Raw genomic sequence first — 21,463 nt, 5'->3', positions numbered from 1 at the left:
ATAATAATGTATGCTGTTTAGCTGATACTTTTTCCCAAAAATGAATTACAGTCATGCACACATTTTACGTACGGGTGGTCCCGGGAATCAAACCCTCTATCCTGGCACTGAAAGTGTCCTGCTCTACCAACTGAGCTCACACAGACACGTCTATCTTCCCCCCTGTCTCTCTCTCCCTCTCTTTTTCTCTCTCCCACTCTTTCCCTCCTTCCCTCCCTCCCTCCCGCCCTCCCTCCTGCTCTCTCTTCCTCTCTCTCTCTCGCTCTCTCTCTCTCTCTCTCCCTGCTCTCCTTCCCTCTCTCTCTCTCTCCTACTCTCCTTCCCTCTCTCTCTCTCTTGCTCTCTCTTTCTCTCTCTCTCTCTCCTGCTCTCCTTCCCTCTCTCTCTCTCTCTCTCTCTCTCTCCTGCTCTCCTTCCCTCTCTCTCTCTCTTGCTCTCTCTTGCTCTCTCTCTCTCTCTCTCTCCTGCTCCCTCTTCCTCTCTCTCTCTCTCCTGCTCTCTCTTCCTCTCCTGTTCTCTTTCTCTCTCTCTCCTGCTCCCTCTCCCTCCTCCCTCCCTCACTCTCTCTCTCTCTCTCTCTCTCTCTTCTCTCTCCTGCTCCCACTCCCTCTCCCTCTCCCTCCTCCCTCCCTCCTCCTCCCTCTCTCTCTCTCTCTCTCTCCTGCTCCCTCTTCCTCTCTCTCTCTCTCCTGCTCTCTCTTCCTCTCCTGTTCTCTTTCTCTCTCTCTCCTGCTCCCTCTCCCTCCTCCCTCACTCTCTCTCTCTCTCTCTCTCTCTCTCTCTCTCTCTCTCTCTCTCTCTCTCTCTCTCTCTCTCTCTCTCTCTATCCTGCTCTCCCTCCCTCCCTCCCTCCCTCTCTCTCTCTCTCTCTCTCTCTCTCTCTCTCTCTCTCTCTCTCTCTCTCTCTCTCTCTCTCTCTCTCTCTCTCTCTCTCTCTCTCTCTCTCTCTCTCTCTCTGTAGGAGTGAGGAGGAGATGATGTCGTGGATATTTCGTATTAACCTGGTAGCAGCTCTGTTCTCTGCCCCGGCCTTCCCTGCTGCCATCGGCTCAATGAAGACGTTCTGTAGACCTCTACTGCCCTCCTCCTCTACCCGGCTAAACCAGGTACACACACATACACATTAATTCATGTGTGTGTGTTCAATCACATACATTGACAATGCATGCACACACTCTCTTACACACATTTGGTACACACACAGCTACAAATATAGCATAGTTTGAGTGCACCCTAGATTGATTGTGGTATTTGATTGGCTGTTACTGCTGGTTGATGGGTTGCTGTGATTGGTGCAGGAGGAGCAGCTGCAGTTTCACGAGGGGAAGCTGAAGCAGATGAGTATGGAGGTGGAGGAACACAGGAAGAGTCCGCCCTCACCTTCTCCCAAGAGCAGAGAGTGGGAGGAGTACCGAATCAAAGAGCACTACCTCATATATGAGGTAAGAGACAAAGCAGATAGGCAGGCAGGCAGGCAGGCAGGAGGCAGGCAGGCAGGCAATATAGATAGATAGATAGATAGATAGATAGATAGATAGATAGATAGATAGATAGATAGATAGATAGATAGATAGATAGATAGATAGATAGATAGATAGATAGATAGATAGATAGATAGATAGATAGATAGAGTTTGGACACACCTACTCAATCCAGGTTTTTCTTTACTTTGACTGTTTTCTACATTGTACAGGAATAGTGAAGACATCAAAACTATGAAATAACACATATTGACTCATGTAGTAACCAAAAAAGTGTTAAACCAATCAAAATATATTTATATTTTAGATTGTTCAAAGTAACAACCCTTTGCCTTGTTGACAGCTTTGCACACTCTAGGCATTATCTCAACCAGCTTCATGAGGTTGTCACCTGGAATGCATTTCAATTAACAGGTGTGCCTTGTTAAAAGTTCATTTGTATAATTTATTTCCTTCTTAATATAAGAGCGTCTGCTAAATGACTTAAATGTAAATGTAAATGTAATTAGTTTGAGCCAATCAGTTGTGTTGTGACAAGGTAGGGGTGGTATACAGAAGATAGCCCTATTTGGTAAAAGGAACAGTGCATCATTACTTTAAGACATGAAGGTCAGTCAATATGGAACATTTCAAGACTTTGAAAGTTTTTTCAAGTGCAGTCGCAAAAACCATCAAGCGCTATGATGAAACTGACTCTCATGAGGACCATTAGACCATAACAACATTAGACCATGACTCTCATGAGGACCGCCACAGGAAAGGAAAACCCAGAGTCACCACTGAATGAGGATAAGTTTATTAGAAGTTACAAGCCTCAGAAATTGCAGCTGAAACGAATGCTTCACAGAGTTCAAGTAACAGACACATCTCAACATCAACTGTTCAGAGGAGACCGTGTGAATCAGGCCTTCATGGGCAAATTGCTGCAAAGAAACCACTACTAAAGGACACCAATAATAAGAAGAAATTTGCTTGGGCCAAGAAACACGAGCAATGGACATTAGACCGGTGGATATCTGTTATTTGGTCTGATGCGTCCAAATTTGAGATTTTTGGTTCCAACCGCCATGTCTTTGTGAGACTCAAGAGTAGGTGAACGGATGATCTCCACATGTGTGTTTCCCCCTGTGAAGCATGGAGGAGGAGATGTGATGGTGTGGGGGGGCTTTGCTGGTGACACTGTCTGATTTGTTTAGAATTCAAGGCACTCTTAACCAGCATAGCTACCACAGCATTTTGTAGCAATACGCCATCCCATCTGGGGGTGGCAGGTAGCCTATTTGACCAAGAAGGAGAGTGATGGAGTGCTGCATCAGATGACCTGGCCTCAACCAAATTGAGATGGTTTGGGATTAGTTGGACTGCAGAGTGAAGGAAAAGCAGCCAACAAGTGTTCAGCATATGTGGGAACTCCTTTAAGACTGTTGGAAAAGCATCGCAGTTGAAGCTGTTTGAGAGAATGCCAAGAGTGTGCAAAGCTGCCATCAAGGCAAAGGGTGGCTACTTTGAAGAATCTCAAGTATAAAATATGTTTTGATTTGTTTAAAAATAGTTTTGTTATTTCAGTACATTAAATAAATAAAAAATAAAAAAACATAATTCCATATGTGTTATTTCATAGTTTTGATGTCTTCACTATTATTCTATAATGTATAAAATAGTAAAAATAAAGAAAAACCCTTGAACGAAAGTAGGTGTGTCAAAACTTTTGACTGGTACTGTGTATATTTACATTTTTTCATATATTTTGCTTCATTATTTTCCCCTAACCCTACCACCCCTCCCCTAACCCTACCACCTCTCCCCTAACCCTACCACACCTCCCCTAACCCTACCACCTCTCCCCTAACCCTACCACACCTCCCCTAACCCTACCACCCCTCCCCTAATTGGGGTAAACTAATGGACAACAACACTTAGGCTTCTACATAATATAGTCCCATCCTTCAGCTAACCTCAACCCTTCCCATTTACTGTATCTCAGAAGACCATCCAGTTTTGATTTCTATTTGCCATATATTTGTTTTAATTTGCTGTGATGTTTCACAAAAGTTCTGAACATTTCTATTCTCATAGTTTCTACAGATTGTATATTATAGATAAACATTTTTGCTAAAAGTATTATTGTATTATAGATCGATTCACATTGACTTTTCAAATCACCCAGCAGTGCTATTTGCAGAGTTAGATCCAGGTAAATGTTGCAATCCATCAGCCATTCCTAAACCTGCGACCAAAAACAAGCTACATATGGACAGTACCAAAACAAAGAATCTAATGATTCTATCTCTTCGCAGCAAAATCTACAGAGCTGGGATGGTTGTATCCTCCATACATATAACATTCTATTGGTTGCAAGAATTTTGTATAAACATTTAAATAGAAACACTTTAAGTTTTAAATCCGGCGTCGTTTTGTGTGTGAGCTCATAAACTATGTGCCATGAAATCGGTACATCGAAAATCTCTTCCCAACTCTTTTGCTATCTATATGGCACAGCAACTGGTATACTTTTTCATCACAATTTTTTTAAACCAATTTTGGTCTTTAACGCAGGGCCGACAGACAAGTTCCTTACTTTGACTCTTCCATTTTTGCGGTAATGTTGTAGTTAGTTTGGTTGTAATTTTGGGCAGAGCAGACGTTTCCATATATTTTTGATAGCTGCATGTGTGACCTAACTCCACCAGTCCTATTTATCATATCATTTACAAAGATCATATCCTTATTAAGCATTTTTTTACCCAAATAATGTTTTTTTTTTTACTTAACTCAATTGGAATAGTTTAACCACAATATTTGTTGCATTATTTGTTATGTGCTTTCTGGTGGATTAAAATGAAATTGCAACCAACTTTCTATGGCTAGTAAAAATAGCGATATTTTAGAGATGATTTAATTTTCAAATACCCGAAAGTGAGACGTCCTAATCTGAATAAAGAGAAAAAACGGCCATTCTTAATCAAGGGACATGTTTACTAATCTGCTAGAGAACCCGTTTGGATTTAAGTATAACTTTAGTATGACTGGAGCCTTTAGTGAGAGGTCTAATGCTTTATGATTTAATCATTTCTGCCTTCCAAATTCATATTCATCATATAAACAAGCCCTGTTCATTTTGTCTGGCTTGCCGTTCCAAATGAAATGGAATATCTTTTGCTCATATAATTTAAAAAGCAGGTCGCTAGGTGTAGACAAGGCCATAAGCATATAAGTAAACTGGGATATGACTAAAGAGTTAATCAGGTTGATTTTTCCACAAATATACAGTTATTTTCCTTTCCATGGTAGCAAGATCATATGTATTGCTTACATTCTATTATAATGTATCGGAGGGAGATCTTTTCTTTCTTTCGGGATATGAATACTGAGTGTGTCCACTTCCCCGTCAGACCATTTCATTGGTAAACTACACGGTAATGTAAAAGTTAAACAATGTTGTGATTCATAATATACATTTATCATAAATTGGTTTTAATCCAGAGAGGTTAGAACAAGTATCTAGATCCTCTATGAGGCTGTGTGGGAATTCTAATTGTGGTTTTAATCCAGAGAGGTTAGAACAAGTATCTAGATCCTCTATGAGGCTGTGTGGGAATTCTAATTGTGGATTTAATCCAGAGAGGTTAGAACAAGTATCTAGAACCTCTATGAGGCTGTGTGGGGATTATAATTGTGGATTAATCCAGAGAGGTTAGAACAAGTATCTAGAACCTCTATGAGGCTGTGTGGGAATTCTAATTGTGGATTTAATCCAGAGAGGTTAGAACAAGTATCTAGAACCTCTATGAGGCTGTGTGGGGATTATAATTGTGGTTTTAAACATTAATCATCAGTGTACAATGACACCTTTTTTAAAGTCCTGCATTTCTAGCACTTGATATTATTGTTAGATCTGATTTTAATAGCATTTCTATGGCCGTAATAAATAGATATCCCGATAGCGGACAAGCTTGTTTTACTTGAGATTCTCCTAAATTGAAATATTCCAGGCATTTATAACTGAATCAAATGAGTCATACTTTGTCAAAAGCCTTTTCAAAGTCAGCTATGAATACCAGGCCTGATTTCACAGATTTGCCATAGGGGTCTATTGTTTCCAGTACATGTCTTATATTATCCTCAATGTATCGTCCACGTAAAAAAACCTGTCTGATTAGGATGAATTATATCCAACAATACCTTTTGAATTCTATGCGCTATACATTTTGCCAGAATTTTGGCATCACACCATTGAAGTGTAAGGGGCCTCCAATTAAATGGACTGGATCTTTATAGGTACCACTTTGGTCCTGTTTCAGTATTAATGAAATGAGACCTTTTTGTTAAGTATCTGATAATCTCCCATTTTTATAGCAGTGGTTAAAACATGCTAATAACATTCCTATATGCCATCCAGCCCTGGAGTTTTCCTGGCTATAATTGCATCAAGAAGTTCCTCCTCTGTAATTTGGCCTTCACATGAGTCTTTCTGTACAATGAATGTAGGTTAGTGGAGATGCAGGAGACTGAAACGAAAACATATGCTTAAAGTTCTTTGCTTCCTATTTCAAAATATAGTTTGGTGAATCATGAGTGATTCCATCATTTGTAAGAAGTTTCAGGAAATCATTTTTGGTAGCATTTCTATGTTGGAGAATAAAACATTATTTGTTACTTTTTTCCCCGTATTCCATCCAGTTCGATTGATTTTTTATACTATATTACACTGGATCTTTCTTTTTGTTTTTTCTCTAACTTATTCTGTGCCTCTGTGATACAGTTTTTATTACTATCTATCTGTACTGTTACTCCTTCTATTTCCTTTGTTAATATGGACTCTTTTGACCTAAATGTCTTTTGTTCTATTGATGAGTACTGAATTGCATGGCCTCTAAAGGAACGTTTAAAAGTGCCCCGTACAATAAGGGCATCTGCTGTACTTGTGTTATATCTGAAAAAGTATGTTATAAATGATTCTGTCCTAGTTAAAAAACAAGTTATCATCCAATAGGCTTTGATTACATTTCCAATATCCTGTCCCATGAGGAGTAATTTATATGTAATATATATGACAATTATTTGATGGTCCTACCACATTCCGTCCCCTATCAACACTTTTTAAACTTTTGGTCCCAGCGAGAATGACATAAGAAAGTAGTCAAAATGCCAGTCTTGACTGAGCCTCCACCATGTATATCTCAGTAGGTCAGGACATTTAAGCCTCCACCATGTATATCTCAGTAGGTCAGGACATTTAAACCTCCGCCATGTATATCTCAGTAGGTCAGGACATTTAAGCCTCACTCAGGACATTTAAGCCTCCGCCATGTATATCTCAGTAGGTCAGGACATTTAAGCCTCCACCATGTATATCTCAGTAGGTCAGGACATTTAAACCTCCGCCATGTATATCTCACTAGGTCAGGACATTTAAGCCTCCGCCATGTACATCTCACTAGGTCAGGACATTTAAGCCTCCGCCATGTATATCTCACTAGGTCAGGACATTTAAGCCTCCGCCATGTATATCTCACTAGGTCAGGACATTTAAACCTCCACCATGTATATCTCACTAGGTCAGGACATTTAAGCCTCCGCCATGTATATCTCACTAGGTCAGGACATTTAAACCTCCGCCATGTATATCTCACTAGGTCAGGACATTTAAACCTCCTCCATGTATATCTCACTAGGTCAGGACATTTAAGCCTCCACCATGTATATCTCACTAGGTCAGGACATTTAAGCCTCCACCATGTATAATGTAAATGTATCTCACTAGGTCAGGACATTTAAACCTCCGCCATGTAAATCTCACTAGGTCAGGACATTTAAACCTCCGCCATGTATATCTCACTAGGTCAGGACATTTAAATGTATATCTCTCCATTTAAGCCATGTATATCTCACTAGGTCAGGACATTTAAACCTCCTCCATGTATATCTCACTAGGTCAGGACATTTAAACCTCCGCCATGTATATCTCACTAGGTCAGGACATTTAAACCTCCTCCATGTACATCTCACTAGGTCAGGACATTTAAACCTCCGCCATGTATATCTCACTAGGTCAGGACATTTAAGCCTCCGCCATGTATATCTCACTAGGTCAGGACATTTAAGCCTCCACCATGTATATCTCACTAGGTCAGGACATTTAAACCTCCGCCATGTATATCTCACTAGGTCAGGACATTTAAACCTCCTCCATGTATATCTCACTAGGTCAGGACATTTAAACCTCCGCCATGTATATCTCACTAGGTCAGGACATTTAAACCTCCGCCATGTATATCTCAGTAGGTCAGGACATTTAAGCCTCCATATATCCACTTATTCCAATATATCCATGACATTCATGGTTTCCTTAAATGCCTGAGGGTGATAGTTTGTAGTGTGATTTCCTTTACGGTCCATTGAGGTATTTAAAACGTATTATAATCTCCCACCATAATAATAATCTTGAATTGCTTGGAGCTTGATAAATTATTATATCTATTTTCAAAGAAGCGTGGATCATCATTATTTGGACCGTATTGTATATTAATGAGCCAAATCTGTTTATGGTCCAATAACCATTTTTAAATAGTCCATCTATTTTACAGATCTGTTTGGACAATTTGCACATTCGGATCAAAATTATTGTTAATTAACATCATCGCTCTCTTTCTCTCTCTCTTCTCTCTCTCTCTCTCTCTTTCTCTCTCTCTCTCTGTGTAACTGTTTCTCTGTATGTAGGTCTGGGTAAATCTCAAATAGATATGCTGTTGTTGTGTTATAGTTGTGACAGAATCACAAGATCAATGTCCTATATTCCCTTTCTCTGTGTTTTTCCCCCATCATGAGTTAATTTGACATTCATCTTCTTTCTCTCTGTAGGGGAGCATTGTGTAATAGCTACAGTGTGTGTTATATGAGCCATATGTGTGATATACGCACATTTATAGGTTCATCATCTTCATTCCCCCTCTCTCTCCATTGCAGAAGAGTCGGTACGAGACGTATATCAACCTGCTCCAGGCCAAGATGAGGGCAGAGACAGACGACCTGGAGAAGATAGAGGCTAGTGTGATGAGCGGGATCGGGGAGGGCCGAGGGGGGTGCGAGGGATACCTCCGGAAGACCCAGTCCTCTCCTTCCATCAGCCAGCACAGTCTCAACGGCAGGGCCTCTGGACGCACTGCCCCGGGCCAGCGGAGTTGAGAGGAGACCCCCCCTTAAAAACGTCATCATGCACCCCAGTGTAACTGTCCTCTGAGCCAAAGGGCTCACCCCCCTAAATGCCTAAGCACTGGACTCATATCCAACCAACTCCCCAAATCCTCCCTCCTTCCTATTTCATTGTCCAGTAAAGCAGTAATAATTGTTCCAGCTATACAGTATTACTGGTGTTATTTAACCAACAGCTAATTGTCTCTGGCAGTGCTTATATGAACACTTATAACAGAGAACATGACGATGTGGAAAAAAGGATGAAAGAGGAGAGAGGACTTACCTGCATAAAGGAAGTGACATCATAAGGAAGGGTGGAGTGTTTTAGTTTGAGGAGGTGGATGGTGGATTTCAGGGTGGAGGGGCACAGTAGCATCAAGTAGTCTCTCTCACCTGAGCCTTCAACAGGTTTCTCTGGACCATATAGAGCATGGAGACTCGAGGCTTACTGAGCAGGCCTATGTAACACATCTACTGTATGAGATTCTTATGATGATGAACAACACTTACTCAGACTCTCAGAACTGTTATGATGATCAAGTCCTTGCTGTGTAGACTATTTATTATTAATATGTATTTATTTATTGTCGATTTCTTCTTCCACTTGAACCTGAGCTTCATATATGATAACAGACTGAATGAAAGCACTGTGCCATGTTGTATAACCCTTAGTTCTATGTTACTGTCTGGACACTTGTATTGCTGTCATGCTGAGTGGAAGCTGGGATGGAGGAATTTGACTGAGTATGAGGAGTAACGGTTGAAGGAAAAAAGTGAAGATGTCTCGTTGAATTGAACATTTTGATTAAGTAGTGTGTGTGTGTGCGTGTGTGTTTGAGGTTGAGCGATGGCCAGTGGACGTGGGGTTCAGGGTTAAGGGAAGCAGATCTAACGTTAAAGGATCTGTGTTCTGTGTTGTTATTCTTTGATGCAGAAGAAGAGAAGACGTCTCTCCCTGAGTTGGAACTAGCTCATCTTCCTATCATATCATCATCAGAGTGCAGATAAAACAATAAAAGACTGAAAGACAAAGCAGCAGGACTGCACAGGCTGAGCAGCAGAGGAAGTAGCAGAAGTGGTGAGCACCAGAGGAAGTAGAGGAAGTGGTGAGCAGCAGGGAAAGTAGCAGAAGAAGTAGATAAATTGCTGAGCAGCAGAAGAAGTAGAGAAAGTGGTGAGCGGAAGAGGAAGTAGAGAAAGTGGTAAGCAGAAGAGGAAGTTTTGAAGTGATTAGCAGCAGAGGAAGTAGAGAAAGAGGTAAGCAGAAGAGGAAGTTTATGAAGTGATTAGCAGCAGAGGAAGTAGAGAAAGTGCTAAGCAGAAGAGGAAGTAGAGAAAGTGGTAAGCAGAAGAGGAAGTTTATGAAGTGATTAGCAGCAGAGGAAGTAGAGAAAGTGGTGAGCAGAAGAGGAAGTAGAGGAAGTGGTGAACAGAACACAGCTTTACTCGTGTGTAGAATCATATTCATATCGGAGACCAGAGAGAGGAGAGTAACCCAGCTCTCTCGGAACCATGGAAAGATGGAGGGAGGAAGGAAGGCAGTGGTTCTGCTGGACTACATTATTCTTCATTGAATATTGAAACTCATCCCCTTCTCTTTCTCCCTTCCCCCTCTCCTGACTTGACTTCAGATGGGATAGCGTCCCTAATTCTTATTATCTCTTTCTCGACACTAAAGCGGTACGGAATATTTGCACGGTCAGACCAGACACAGGGGCTATATATATCCTGTGTTTTTCTATTCCAGAGTGATGAGACTGGATCATTGATCCTTAGCTCTGTTTACTGAAGTGGAATTCAGAATCAGAACTTCCATTTTATACCTTATTGGTTATGTCTTTCTTACTCTGAGGACCAACCTTGTCACTTTGGCTGTTGTTCTAACTAACCATTGTTTCCCCAGTGTTTTAGGGCAGAGCAGTGCTGTTGTAATATAGAAATGTGAGAAGGTTTTTTACTTTGCTGATCCTGTCTAAAATATTAGTATGTGTTTTTTTTAAACTGATGAAGCTACTAGGGCACTTTGTTGTAAAACATGGAAATGTTATATAGTTGTTCTGTTTGTTTAGGGCAGTTTAAAGTGAAATACATCTTTACTAGTTATTGTTGCCAGGGCTTCATAAAGTCATCTTTTATATATATAATAGAAATTGGTGGTGATGTTTTTATTATAAATTCTTTATCTAGAGATATTGCCTCAGCACTATGTTTCTATAAGAGAAATGTAATGCAGGCAAGGAAATAATGTGGAAAATGTTGTCTTTCAGTCTGAGTTAAAGAACATTGTTGATTTGCATGCATAGCTAGTTCACAATGTATTACTAATACACATCATATCCACATCGTGGACACAATGAGCAGTTGTTGTCAAGGTAGCACTCACATCTGTAGCCATGAAATACCACGAAAGGCTGGTCATGGCTCACATGAACACCATCATCCCAGACACCCTGGACCCACTCCAATTCTCATACCACCCCAACAGATCCACAGATGACGCAATCTCTATTGCACTCCGCACTGCCCTCTCCCACCTGGACAAGAGCAACACCTATGTGAGAATGGTGTTCATTGACTACAGCTCAGCATTCAACACCGTAGTACCCTCCAACCTCAGGTTCCTGGGACTGAACACATCCCTCTGCAACTGGATCCTGGACTTCCTGAAGGGCTGCCCCCAGGTGGTGAGGGTAGGCAACAACACATCCGCCACACTGACCCTCAACACGGGGGCTCCTCAGGGTGCGTGCTTAGTCCCGTCCTGTACTTCCTATTCTCCCACGACTGTGTGGCCACGCACGACTCGAACAACATCATCAAGTTTGCTGATGACATGACAGGGGTTGGCCTGATCACCAACGACGATGAAACAACCTATAGGGAGGAGGTCAGTGACACTGCCAGGACAACCACCTCTCCCTCATCGTCAGCAAGACAAAGGAGCTGATTGTGGACTACAGGAAACAGGGCCAAGCACATGCCCATCCATATTGACAAGGCTGTAGTGGAGTGGGTCGAGAGCTTCAAGTTTCTCTGTGTCCACATCACTAAGGAATTAACAGCAACAGTCATCCACACACACGAACACAGTCTTGAAGAAGGCACGACAACGCCTTTTGCCCCTCAGGAAGCTGAAAAGACTTGGCATGGGCCCTCAGATCCTCAAAAGGTTCCACAGCTGCACCATTGAGAGCATCCTGACTGGCTGCATCACCGCAAGACTCTACAGATGGTAGTGTGTATCGCACAGTACATTACTGGGGTTGAGCACCCTGCCATCCAGGACCTCTGTACCAGGCGGTGTCAGAAGAAGGCCCTAAAAATTGTCAAGGACTCCAGCTACTCAAGTCATAGACTCTCATACCACATGACAAGCCCTACTGATGCACCAAGTCTGGAAGCAACAGGACATTAAACAGCTTCTACACCGAAGCCATAAGACTGCTAAATAGTTCGTCCGGGTAGCTATTGGTTAACTATTTAACTATTTTCATTTACCATTTTTGCACTAAGTCTTTTTACTCACCACATATGCTGCTGTTACTATTTATTATCTATCCTGTTGCCTAGTTACTTTATCCCTACCTATATATACATACAGTGTATATACCTCAATTACCTCATACCCCTGCATATCAACTCGGACTCATATTAGTTTTCTGTTATTTCTCTTTTTTTATTCTCTGCATTGTTGGGAAGGGCCTGTAAGTGAGCATTTCACTGTTAGTATTGTAACGACCCTGGGTTTATAAGCGTGGAAATCGACTCCGCCACACGAGCATGCTTTTGCAACACAGTCGATACCGCGCCGGATCTCGGGCTAGAAGGTCGAGGGTTCGAGACCTGCTTCCTGCCTGTTTCTTTACAGTATACACCGGTTGTTTACCAAGCATGTGACAAATAACATTTGATTTGATTGTCTTTCAAACACATTGTTACAGTTATTGGTTAGCTAGCTAGCGAATTTTAGCCATATTATCATTGACATGAAATCAATCAAAACACCTCAAAACAAGACATGGTATCAATAATAAGATTTTTTTAAACAGCTGAAACGAGCCAACTATGGTTTTCCACATGACAGCTTCTTGTCATTGTTGCTAGCTATCTGACAGTTCAGAATCGTAAAGCACGGATTCCGGCCCCATTAATGCGCGTGCATTATTTTCGCGACATTGTCAGCCAGCCTGTCTATTCTTGACCAAGTGAGAAATGCTAATTACGAGTGTTAAGATTTTTTTCCGGGTAATACGATTTGAACATTTTGGCCTTCCATATGAATTGGCCTATTTTAGCACCATGGACCGCACCATTATCGCATATCGCCATCACGTTGGAAAGCGCCTGAAGTATCTTCTAGCGAACTTCCCACTTCACCAGCAGGTAGGTCTATTGGCGCCACTACCAGTACTTCCATATTGAAGTTATTTTGGACCATTCTGATGAATATTTTCTGTGGAACTCAGCCAGACACTCCATATAGACACGAGCATGAGGAATGGCGGTGTATTGCAATTAGTCATTTTCAGACGAACGGCTTTCTAACATTAAAACAACAACGTACAAAACAGCACACTTTTTTCCATCAACATAAATTTAATAAGGTAGTGAAAGTACATAAACAAAGTAATGAAATACAGTAAGATGCAAGTTATGATGATGCCAGATGTAGGATGAGCAGATTTTTCAAAGCCAATTTAAGCACCATCGTCATGTAGTCAGGAAAGGCCATAAATAAGTAAGAACTGCTCTAGAATGTATGAGAAGAAGTTATACATGGGACATGTGGACTGTTATCACAGTTTTCAGACATTTCTACCAACTAAAAAATAACAATATTGGTGTAGCACTAGTTAATCATGCAATTTACTTTAGTAAACCTTCTGAAACACAGACAAAATATACTTAAATAAGTAGAACTCGATACATCTCTGTCCAGCAATGTCATGAAGCCTGGAAAGTAATTTATACTCTCTGAATGTGAGATCCCTATCAAAAATAATATGCAGATTTTGTATTTTCTTAATATATCTAAAGTGCAAGTATTTCTCCATTTTATTCAATGCTTTCTGTAAGTATAAAATACAAAGGAAAAAAAACAGCAATATGCTTTTCCTGTTTATACTGTATGTTAGATTTTTCTGAAAGGATCATCATATTTTAACAAACCATATATATATATATATATATATACACACACACACACACACACACACACACACACACACACACACACACACACACACACACACAGATAAAATATTTTGAAAGGTACAACATATAATATAGGGTTGATAAACGGGTAGTTAGACCATACGGTGACATGGGATATGTTCATTGTGCATTGACCCCCTTCCTCCCCATTGACTTTTATAGCCCCTTTGCCCAAAGTCTCATCCCAGTACATAACAGTAGCCTATACAGTCTGCATACATGAAGGACTCTGCATTGGTATGTGCAAAACAGAATGTGTGCTGAGCTAGTAATGGCCAAGATGACTGTTGGCTTCACAAACAAGATTGTGATTGGCCTTGCCCATATTATAGACTTTGTCTGTGTGCGATTGGTCTGAACTTGAAGGCCCAGTGAAACGTCATGGTGACAATAGAACACGGAAACTAGATCAGTTGAACTGAAGAAAACAAACATCAGATGAACAGATCTTTAAACAGCTTGGTAGAATGAATGGAAGTTAGTTAAGTCTGTTTTGTAATTGTAGTGGGAGAGATTCCAGAAGAGCAAACCTCCAAAGGGACTGGTAGAGGTTGTTACCATGGTCATGCAGCGGTTGTTTAGATCACTGGTCAGAAAATACACATTCCCACTGTTAAGTACAAATATGAAGAACAAAGCACCTCTAATAGGTCATCTATTCTAAGACATCGCTCTCTGATGCAAACCGCACCAGCACCATCACCACCACCAATGTTACACTGAACTGAACTAGTCATGCTGCTGCACAGTTTCAATCAACCCGTTGCAGGTTTTGATTATCGGGACAAAAACACATGGCGTCCATTTTGTGCACCATTAACTGTGCAATGTGAGCAACATGGTAAAGCCATCCACTCTGGACAGTGGCAGTTGGTTCTGACCCCAACACTGTGCCGTACCTTTATAATAGGCAGTGTTCTAGAATCTACTACACAGAACCACTCCACTCCGGAACCAGAACGTACCCAATAGCACCTTGTGAACTGACAAAACAATTATCACTTTTGTTTAATATTTTTCAAAAATGTGTGCGTTTTACAGAGCGAGGCATACAAACATAAAATGTGAGCTGAATGAGTTAGAATTAGTATGTCTAGGATTGGCAGGTAAGAGAGTGTTGAAAAAGGTGGATTGAATTTCCAGTCTTCATTTCTCGCATTTGAGGACTGAATTCAATCAAGCCTTTACTGTGTAGAAATAGCATTTGGTCTTTCACAGCATTAGTGCCGTATTGACTGAATTCTGGCCTCAAATGTGCTTTATGTGTGGGGCACAATGTAGCAGATAAACTGTGGATTTTACTCTATGCAAAGTATCTCTGACATTCTGGGGCAGTGTTAGGGAATATAATTTTCTCCAGAAGAGGAGAGAAACCCAATGTAGCTTTAATGCTGGCCTAGTAAAGGGCCATATAATAGGGTCCCTATATGGGGCCCCACATAGGGACCCATGCATCCCGAGGCCTCGTTCTTACACTTGTAACTCCGACCCAATCCAAATGGCAGGTGGAATTATAGCAGACCTACTACTGCTCAGTCTGTCTTCAACATCATGCCAGCCGGTCTGATGGCAGTACAGTAGAGTAGGTTTAGATCTACTAAACTAATCCAAGCCACCCAGTGATACTCTAAATCCGGCTACTGACGGTTAACCTAGCTAGCTGATTGTTAATCATCGCTTAAAGAAATCCTCTATGGCATTGTTTACTGCTGAACTGAGAGAAAAGGATGCTGGGTAACTGTCAGAATGATTCGTCTTCACCCCAGGCAGAATGGTTGGTCACTTCATCGTCAGGGCAACCCCCTCTGTCATCATGTCAATTTGTTGACATTGTGTAATGTTCGTTTAATTTTTCTCCTTCTATCCAAGTAAAACAGAAGTTTCAAGATACTATTCAATTATAAGACACAGAAGGGGGGGGGGGACTGTGCCTTTAACACTGACTTGAAGATGAGATAAGCTATCTGATTTGTGGGGGGGGGAGTAGCTATGTCTCTGTAGCGAATCTGTGGAAAGAGAAACACCAGAAACTTGCCTACACTCACTGAAACACAGTGGGGTTATTGTATATGAAAGTGATGGGAAATCTCACACACTAGTTTGACATCTTTTCACTTAAATGCAGAGAAAGACTTCACATTTCCATAATAATGCAGAATTCAGCCTCATGCTTTTCAAATATCAAACATATATATTTGTATTTTTTGTTGTTGTCTATACGACATACAATGCCACAGTTGGCACGTACAATATTGCACACTATAATGTAATGTCCTCACAGTCTGTCATCACACTGTGTAGAGGGAGACTGCTGCTCAGACAACATCATGTGGAGAGTAACATTGAGAAATCAAATAAAGCAAGGTGACAAATTAGACTGGCAGGCCCGGTCTAGTTTGGATTATATTGGGGCTGTAGCACCATAGAAAGATACTGCCTTGGCCTACATCCAAAAACCTCATAAGGGACTCTTAGGGCATTCATCCATCATCCGTCTCCATCTCATCCCCACTGACTGACTACTGTACACGTCCAGGTACAACCCATCTTATTTTACATGGTGCAAGAAGTGGACAGAATCAACGCCACACCTCTGATGACTATCCATGCTCACATTAGAAGTGCTGCTGCTGTTGCTGTTCTAGAAGCCATTCTCTGCTCTCCTCACCTGTGGAGGGAGACAGGCTACAGAAAAGGGCCTCTGGTTTGGCTAATCAGTGTTGACCAATAGCCATACTGCAGTACAGTACTCATTAATGAAAACATACAGTGGTCGAGAGAGATATCATCAACATCGACCCCAATGTGAAACACGTAAACGAGTGGAGTGTATAAGGCACCAGGTTGTTCTGACGTCAGAGAGGATGCGCCCACGCGGCTCTGCATGCATGTAGCCGCGCGCTGATGCGTCTTTTTTTACGCGTCTCGCGCTCCCATCACCGGTTGAGTATCTCGTTTTTACACCCCCCCCCCCCCCCAAAAAAGAAAACTCGCCCACAGAAAACGTGGGCATTTTAGGATTTAAATACAGCTGATTCACAAAATCATAATTAGTATATCTAGGTTAGCACTTTTTTCATCTAACCATTGGTCCAAATTTGAATGGACATGGTGCAAAGGGGTAGATATTCAATAGTAAAGATGATTTTAGCCCATTTAGGCCTATATAGAAGCGCAGTATTTAGACTCTCCTCTTCATTTATAAAGACTCCATAATGAAGGGCTATGACATTATAGAAACGAGTTATAGCTACATTTTCGTTCAAATAAAATACTTTCTCAAATGCCTTTTAAAAAGAGGTGTAGGCATATTGGCAGATCTATTTTTCAGCCTGTGCGTTGCGTTCTGCGGTACACATTAAATGGATAGCGTTTTCATTTTTATTTCCTGCGTACCTTATAATAATAAACTACATCTGATTTCAGATTTTGGTTTGGTAAAGTTATTTATTTATTTTCTCTTTGTGCTGATGTCAAATGTTTCTTCACATGGAGATCGTCGTCATTTCCATGTAGGATTATACCCCGGTTTTTATTTTGGATTTTTTAAATTTGCACTTTGGAAACCTTTTCGAAATAGCATGGACGTGTGCAAAATGGTTTGTTTGTTTGTTTGTTAGAGGAATAAACACTCTGTTCAATGTCATTTAAATCAAGTAGGAAACAGTTCATATTTTACAGGTCAAACAGTTATTGATAGCAGCGGCTTACTGTTAAAATGGTTGGTAAGTGGGTGATATCCAGCAATGAACGACGAGACAGTACTGCCAATCTGACTGTGAAGGTTGTGTGTGGGGTGCTTCCCTTGGAATTCTCTCTTTATATTTTTAGTAAAAGTCGGTTTATAAAGTCTGTTTGTTGTTATTTATTTATTTCTGCTCAAGCCGGTAATCCGTCAATCATCGTCCCCGTCGTCACCATGTTGGCCCTCCGGTAGGAGTTCGGAGGCCCGTTTCTCTCTACTCCGCTCCTGGATCTTTCTCATCTCTTCGGCATATTTACAGAACGTGTTGCCGAATTTGGACCACACTTTGCACGGAACAGTGATGGAGTTCCGGTAGGTAGGCTTCACCTCGCTGACCCGCATGAACACTCCGTACTTGTTGGAACCCACGTCGAAGAAAAAGCGCTTGTTGTCAACAGTCAAGGAGGTGCCCTCGGGTAGTTCGGCTGGATCCTCATCCATACCGTAATCATCGATGAGTTTGGCTAAAGCATCACGGAACTCGATAAGTCCCTGCGCTGGAAGCGCGATTGTCTGGCCTTGTGCGCTTCCCAATCCGGGCCCCCGATTAACGGTTTGACGAATCCTGAGGAACCGCCCCCTCTGGTTCTCTTTCAGATCCATGTAATATTTGCGATTCTCTCGCACTAGAAATTCGCTCTTGAGGGCTCGCCGGGGCTCATCCTGCACTATGTCCGGGTTGCTCGGGCCCAGTTGGGCGTAATGTTCGATGAAGTCCCCGAGATAGTCACGGAACTCCACTGCCACTGACATAGAGAGAGTGAGGCGGCTCTTGTTTCCCCCAGCTCCGACCTCGGCTATCTTTAGGAAGCGGCCTTTTGCATTCTGCTTCACATCTAGGTAGAAGCGCTTATTCTGGATGTCGACTCGCTTCGATGCGAGCTCCTCTGTGTCGTGTTGGAGTCTTGCCGCGGCGCCCATCGCGCCCGGGGGCAGCGAGCCGGGGCCTGTGGCCAGCCCTCCGTGGTCACTGCCACTGTCTCTGTCCGCCATGATGCTGCCTCCCTGCTTACCTTCCACGGTCTCCCTCAGCCTGCTGCAACCTCGAATACCCGTCAACCACTCCGCCGATATCGCGAGAGCTCTACGCTTTAGAAAGGAAATTAAAGTAGCCTACTGTAGTTTTGGAGAGGGGTGTGTTCAAGATATACAAGTTTGCGCCTAAACTGTGCAGCAGCTGCATATAATTCAGTAACGTTTAAACTAAATCGAAGTCCTTCATAATGTGTGATGATGCAATGCTTCATTATAATGTCCCTGATTTCCATTTCCTATTAGTAATATAACATCCTCATATTACACAACATGTTCATCATCTGTCATGGGAGAGACAGGTGTTTTGCCTGCATCTGTAGCATCTGTAGCATCTGTAGCATCTGTAGCATCTAACAAATCCCTCGAATGAAACACTAGCCTACCCATGTGTTGAACAGAGAAGAGACAGACAATACAAATGTGTATTTCATTGATGTACATGTACAGCATGGTGGGTAAAATAAGATATAATAGTCTACTTAACTGATAACTGTTTATTTGTCTCTTTATGGAGTGATTGATGATGGAAAAAAGAGCATCAAAAGGACGTAGAATTTGATGACAGATGGGAATAATTAAAACAATATTTAGTCTATGTAATGTGATCTGTAAAATCATGAGGTAAAATCAGTCAAATATCCTTAGTATGATCAGAAATCACCGTATGATCACTTCTCTACCGCTAACTGATATCATCTTCCTGACGCCGTTTCAGCACCACAGACAGCGCACGTTTTCTGACCTCTAAGCAAGGACATCTAGCTGACATCTAGCTTGCGCTCTGAATGCGCGAGCGGGGGAATCTTGAACGAATGAAGTGATTGATTGATTGGGGGGGGGGGGCGTCTGGAAGAGAAAGGAAAATACCACCACCATGAAGCTGTGTATGACATACTGTATCTTGTATCTGTGTATGACATAGCCGTCTTTCGTCAGTCTGTTGGCGGTTTGAGAAGGGAAAAAGCACACATGTTACATGCATCCGCCTATCCACATGTGGCTTCCCCATTACTTCAATACTGGTAATCGATATTCTCACATGTGGCCGCACGCTGAGCCACTCGGCCACCATCACATACATTACTCATTTTCTCTTGGTGCAGAAATCTCCAGCCCTGTATGAACATGCCCGCAGGACCCGGTGCCTTTCAATAGGTGGAGCGGCTATTGGGTATAGTAACCAGTGGTTTGGCCAGATTAAACAGAAAGAGGGGTCTCCAACTCACAGCTTGCCGTGCAATAGGCTACTAGTCTCCTACTGGAACCATTGAGATTTTCGCAGCGTTAGTCATCGCACTAGCCGCAGTGTAGCCTTGTCTCTATCCTTCCTCTCTGGACCGGTCCAGTACGCACTCCTCTAAGCGTTGGGTTTGGTGGATCTTTTTCAACGGAACCGCGACCGAACCATATACTGTTGCTATCATGGTTGCCCGTGGTTCTGACTCATGGCGGTTTCATTGACCCGTGGTCAGTGGTTTGAGGTGAGGGGTGTTGGGTGCGCGGCTCCGGTCATTAGTGTGTTTGCGCAGGAAGTGGTAGCAGACGCCAGTGGCCGGGCAGGTGATGTTTGCTCACGTAAGCGGCTCGTGTTTGTGGGGTGCAGGGGACGAGGCTGGAGGGAGTGCGCTGTGGCTTTGCCTAACCGGATAACCAGATAACAGCTATCTTCCGTACTCTTCGTTTTACTGAAAAGTAATCCGATTTCTACATTTCTGAAGGTGGATCAAAAAGCCCGACCTTGTGTGTATTTGTGCTTTTCTGTTCGCGAAATCTAACATTCGTTTTCCGTTATAGAAAGCCAATGCGCCCACCCATGCAATGACATTTGCTGGAGAGAGAGGATAAACTATAGAGGCTTCATGCAGAACCTCTGGTTTCGAGTAGAGGGTAATTTACGAGTCTTGTGTTGCGTTTCAAGAGAAAGTAATAGGTTTGAAGGAGGATGCAGCAACCACATTTTTAACCATGCATAACCGGGCCGTTTCCGGTTCTTAGGCTGGTGTGTCCCCATCTGAAACCGTATGGGGAAAGCGGCAGACACAGATGGCATGGACACTTATACAAGGTCTGCCGCTCTGCCCTGCTATCGGAGCCTATTCGCAGTCTCCCACTTCAACCCCGCTCCGTCATCCGCGCCCCTCAGCCGCCCCAGCACTGCAGCAACGGAGCCACGGCCGACGGCATGAGGCTTGATCCGGTCCATTTCTCCATGCTGGTCATCGGGGTCTCTTTCGCCTGTTACGCCCCGAGTCTCAATTCCCTCCAGGACCAGGCATACCGATCCGCCGTGGTCATCGAGGGCGAGGTGCGCTCCTCACCGGAAAACGTCTCTCGGGACCCGTACAGTGTGAATGTCAAAGTGCTAGACGTATGGCCCGTGAACAGCGGCGGACTCGAGCGGGAGCAGCTCGTGACCGTCGGGGACTTCGGTTCCGAGGCCTCGTGCACTATTGTAGAGGAGAACCACAGATATATATTTTTCATGGACCCAACAGGCGAGCCTTTAGTATTCAAGGCATCGTTTGCTCCGCTGGACGCCAGCGGAACGGACCTGAAGAAGGATGTGGAGAGCGTGTTGTGTGAGGACTGCGGTAAGTTGAGCTTTCATTGGACGCTTCAGGGCCGCACGCTAATACCCCGGTGATATAAGGAGTCTTTGGTTTCCCTGTGAGCCTTATCGGTGATGATTCACACAGTTCAAATCTCCATGCCCTGGTGACACATAACTAAGACAGCTCGTTTTTCCAGGACATGCATGGATGTGTGAGACAGATATCCTAGAGACTGTAGTTCA

The 21,463-nt window shown here is 42.6% G+C and overlaps 3 protein-coding genes across 3 annotated transcripts in view; 2 read left to right on the top strand and 1 right to left on the bottom strand.

Moving 5' to 3' along the window:
* LOC124011068 (PH and SEC7 domain-containing protein 2-like) overlaps positions 1-10,823 on the top strand; it is a 76,030-nt gene extending 65,207 nt beyond the window's left edge. The window contains exons 13-15 of the mRNA XM_046324041.1: positions 962-1,106; positions 1,299-1,442; positions 8,448-10,823. Of these exons, the coding sequence (XP_046179997.1) occupies positions 962-1,106; positions 1,299-1,442; positions 8,448-8,666 (508 nt within the window). The 3' untranslated portion in view covers positions 8,667-10,823. The remainder of the gene's footprint in view (positions 1-961; positions 1,107-1,298; positions 1,443-8,447) is intronic.
* Positions 10,824-13,250: 2,427 nt separating this feature from the next.
* Positions 13,251-18,685, bottom strand: LOC124011139 (transcriptional activator protein Pur-alpha-like). Its single transcript, XM_046324204.1, has one exon. It carries the CDS (start codon positions 18,625-18,627, stop codon positions 17,785-17,787), a length of 843 nt encoding a protein of 280 aa, XP_046180160.1. The 5' UTR covers positions 18,628-18,685; the 3' UTR covers positions 13,251-17,784.
* Positions 18,686-20,272: 1,587 nt separating this feature from the next.
* The window catches only part of LOC124011666 (pro-neuregulin-2, membrane-bound isoform-like), a 149,249-nt gene continuing 148,058 nt past the window's right edge, over positions 20,273-21,463 (top strand). The window contains exon 1 of the mRNA XM_046325134.1: positions 20,273-21,260. Within this exon, the coding sequence (XP_046181090.1) occupies positions 20,852-21,260 (409 nt within the window). The 5' untranslated portion in view covers positions 20,273-20,851. The remainder of the gene's footprint in view (positions 21,261-21,463) is intronic.

The sequence above is a fragment of the Oncorhynchus gorbuscha genome, linkage group LG23 (genome assembly GCF_021184085.1).
Source record: "Oncorhynchus gorbuscha isolate QuinsamMale2020 ecotype Even-year linkage group LG23, OgorEven_v1.0, whole genome shotgun sequence".
NCBI lineage: Eukaryota > Metazoa > Chordata > Actinopteri > Salmoniformes > Salmonidae > Oncorhynchus > Oncorhynchus gorbuscha.
Note: the sequence above shows the minus strand (reverse complement) of the source record. Positions and strands in the feature narration are given on the sequence as shown.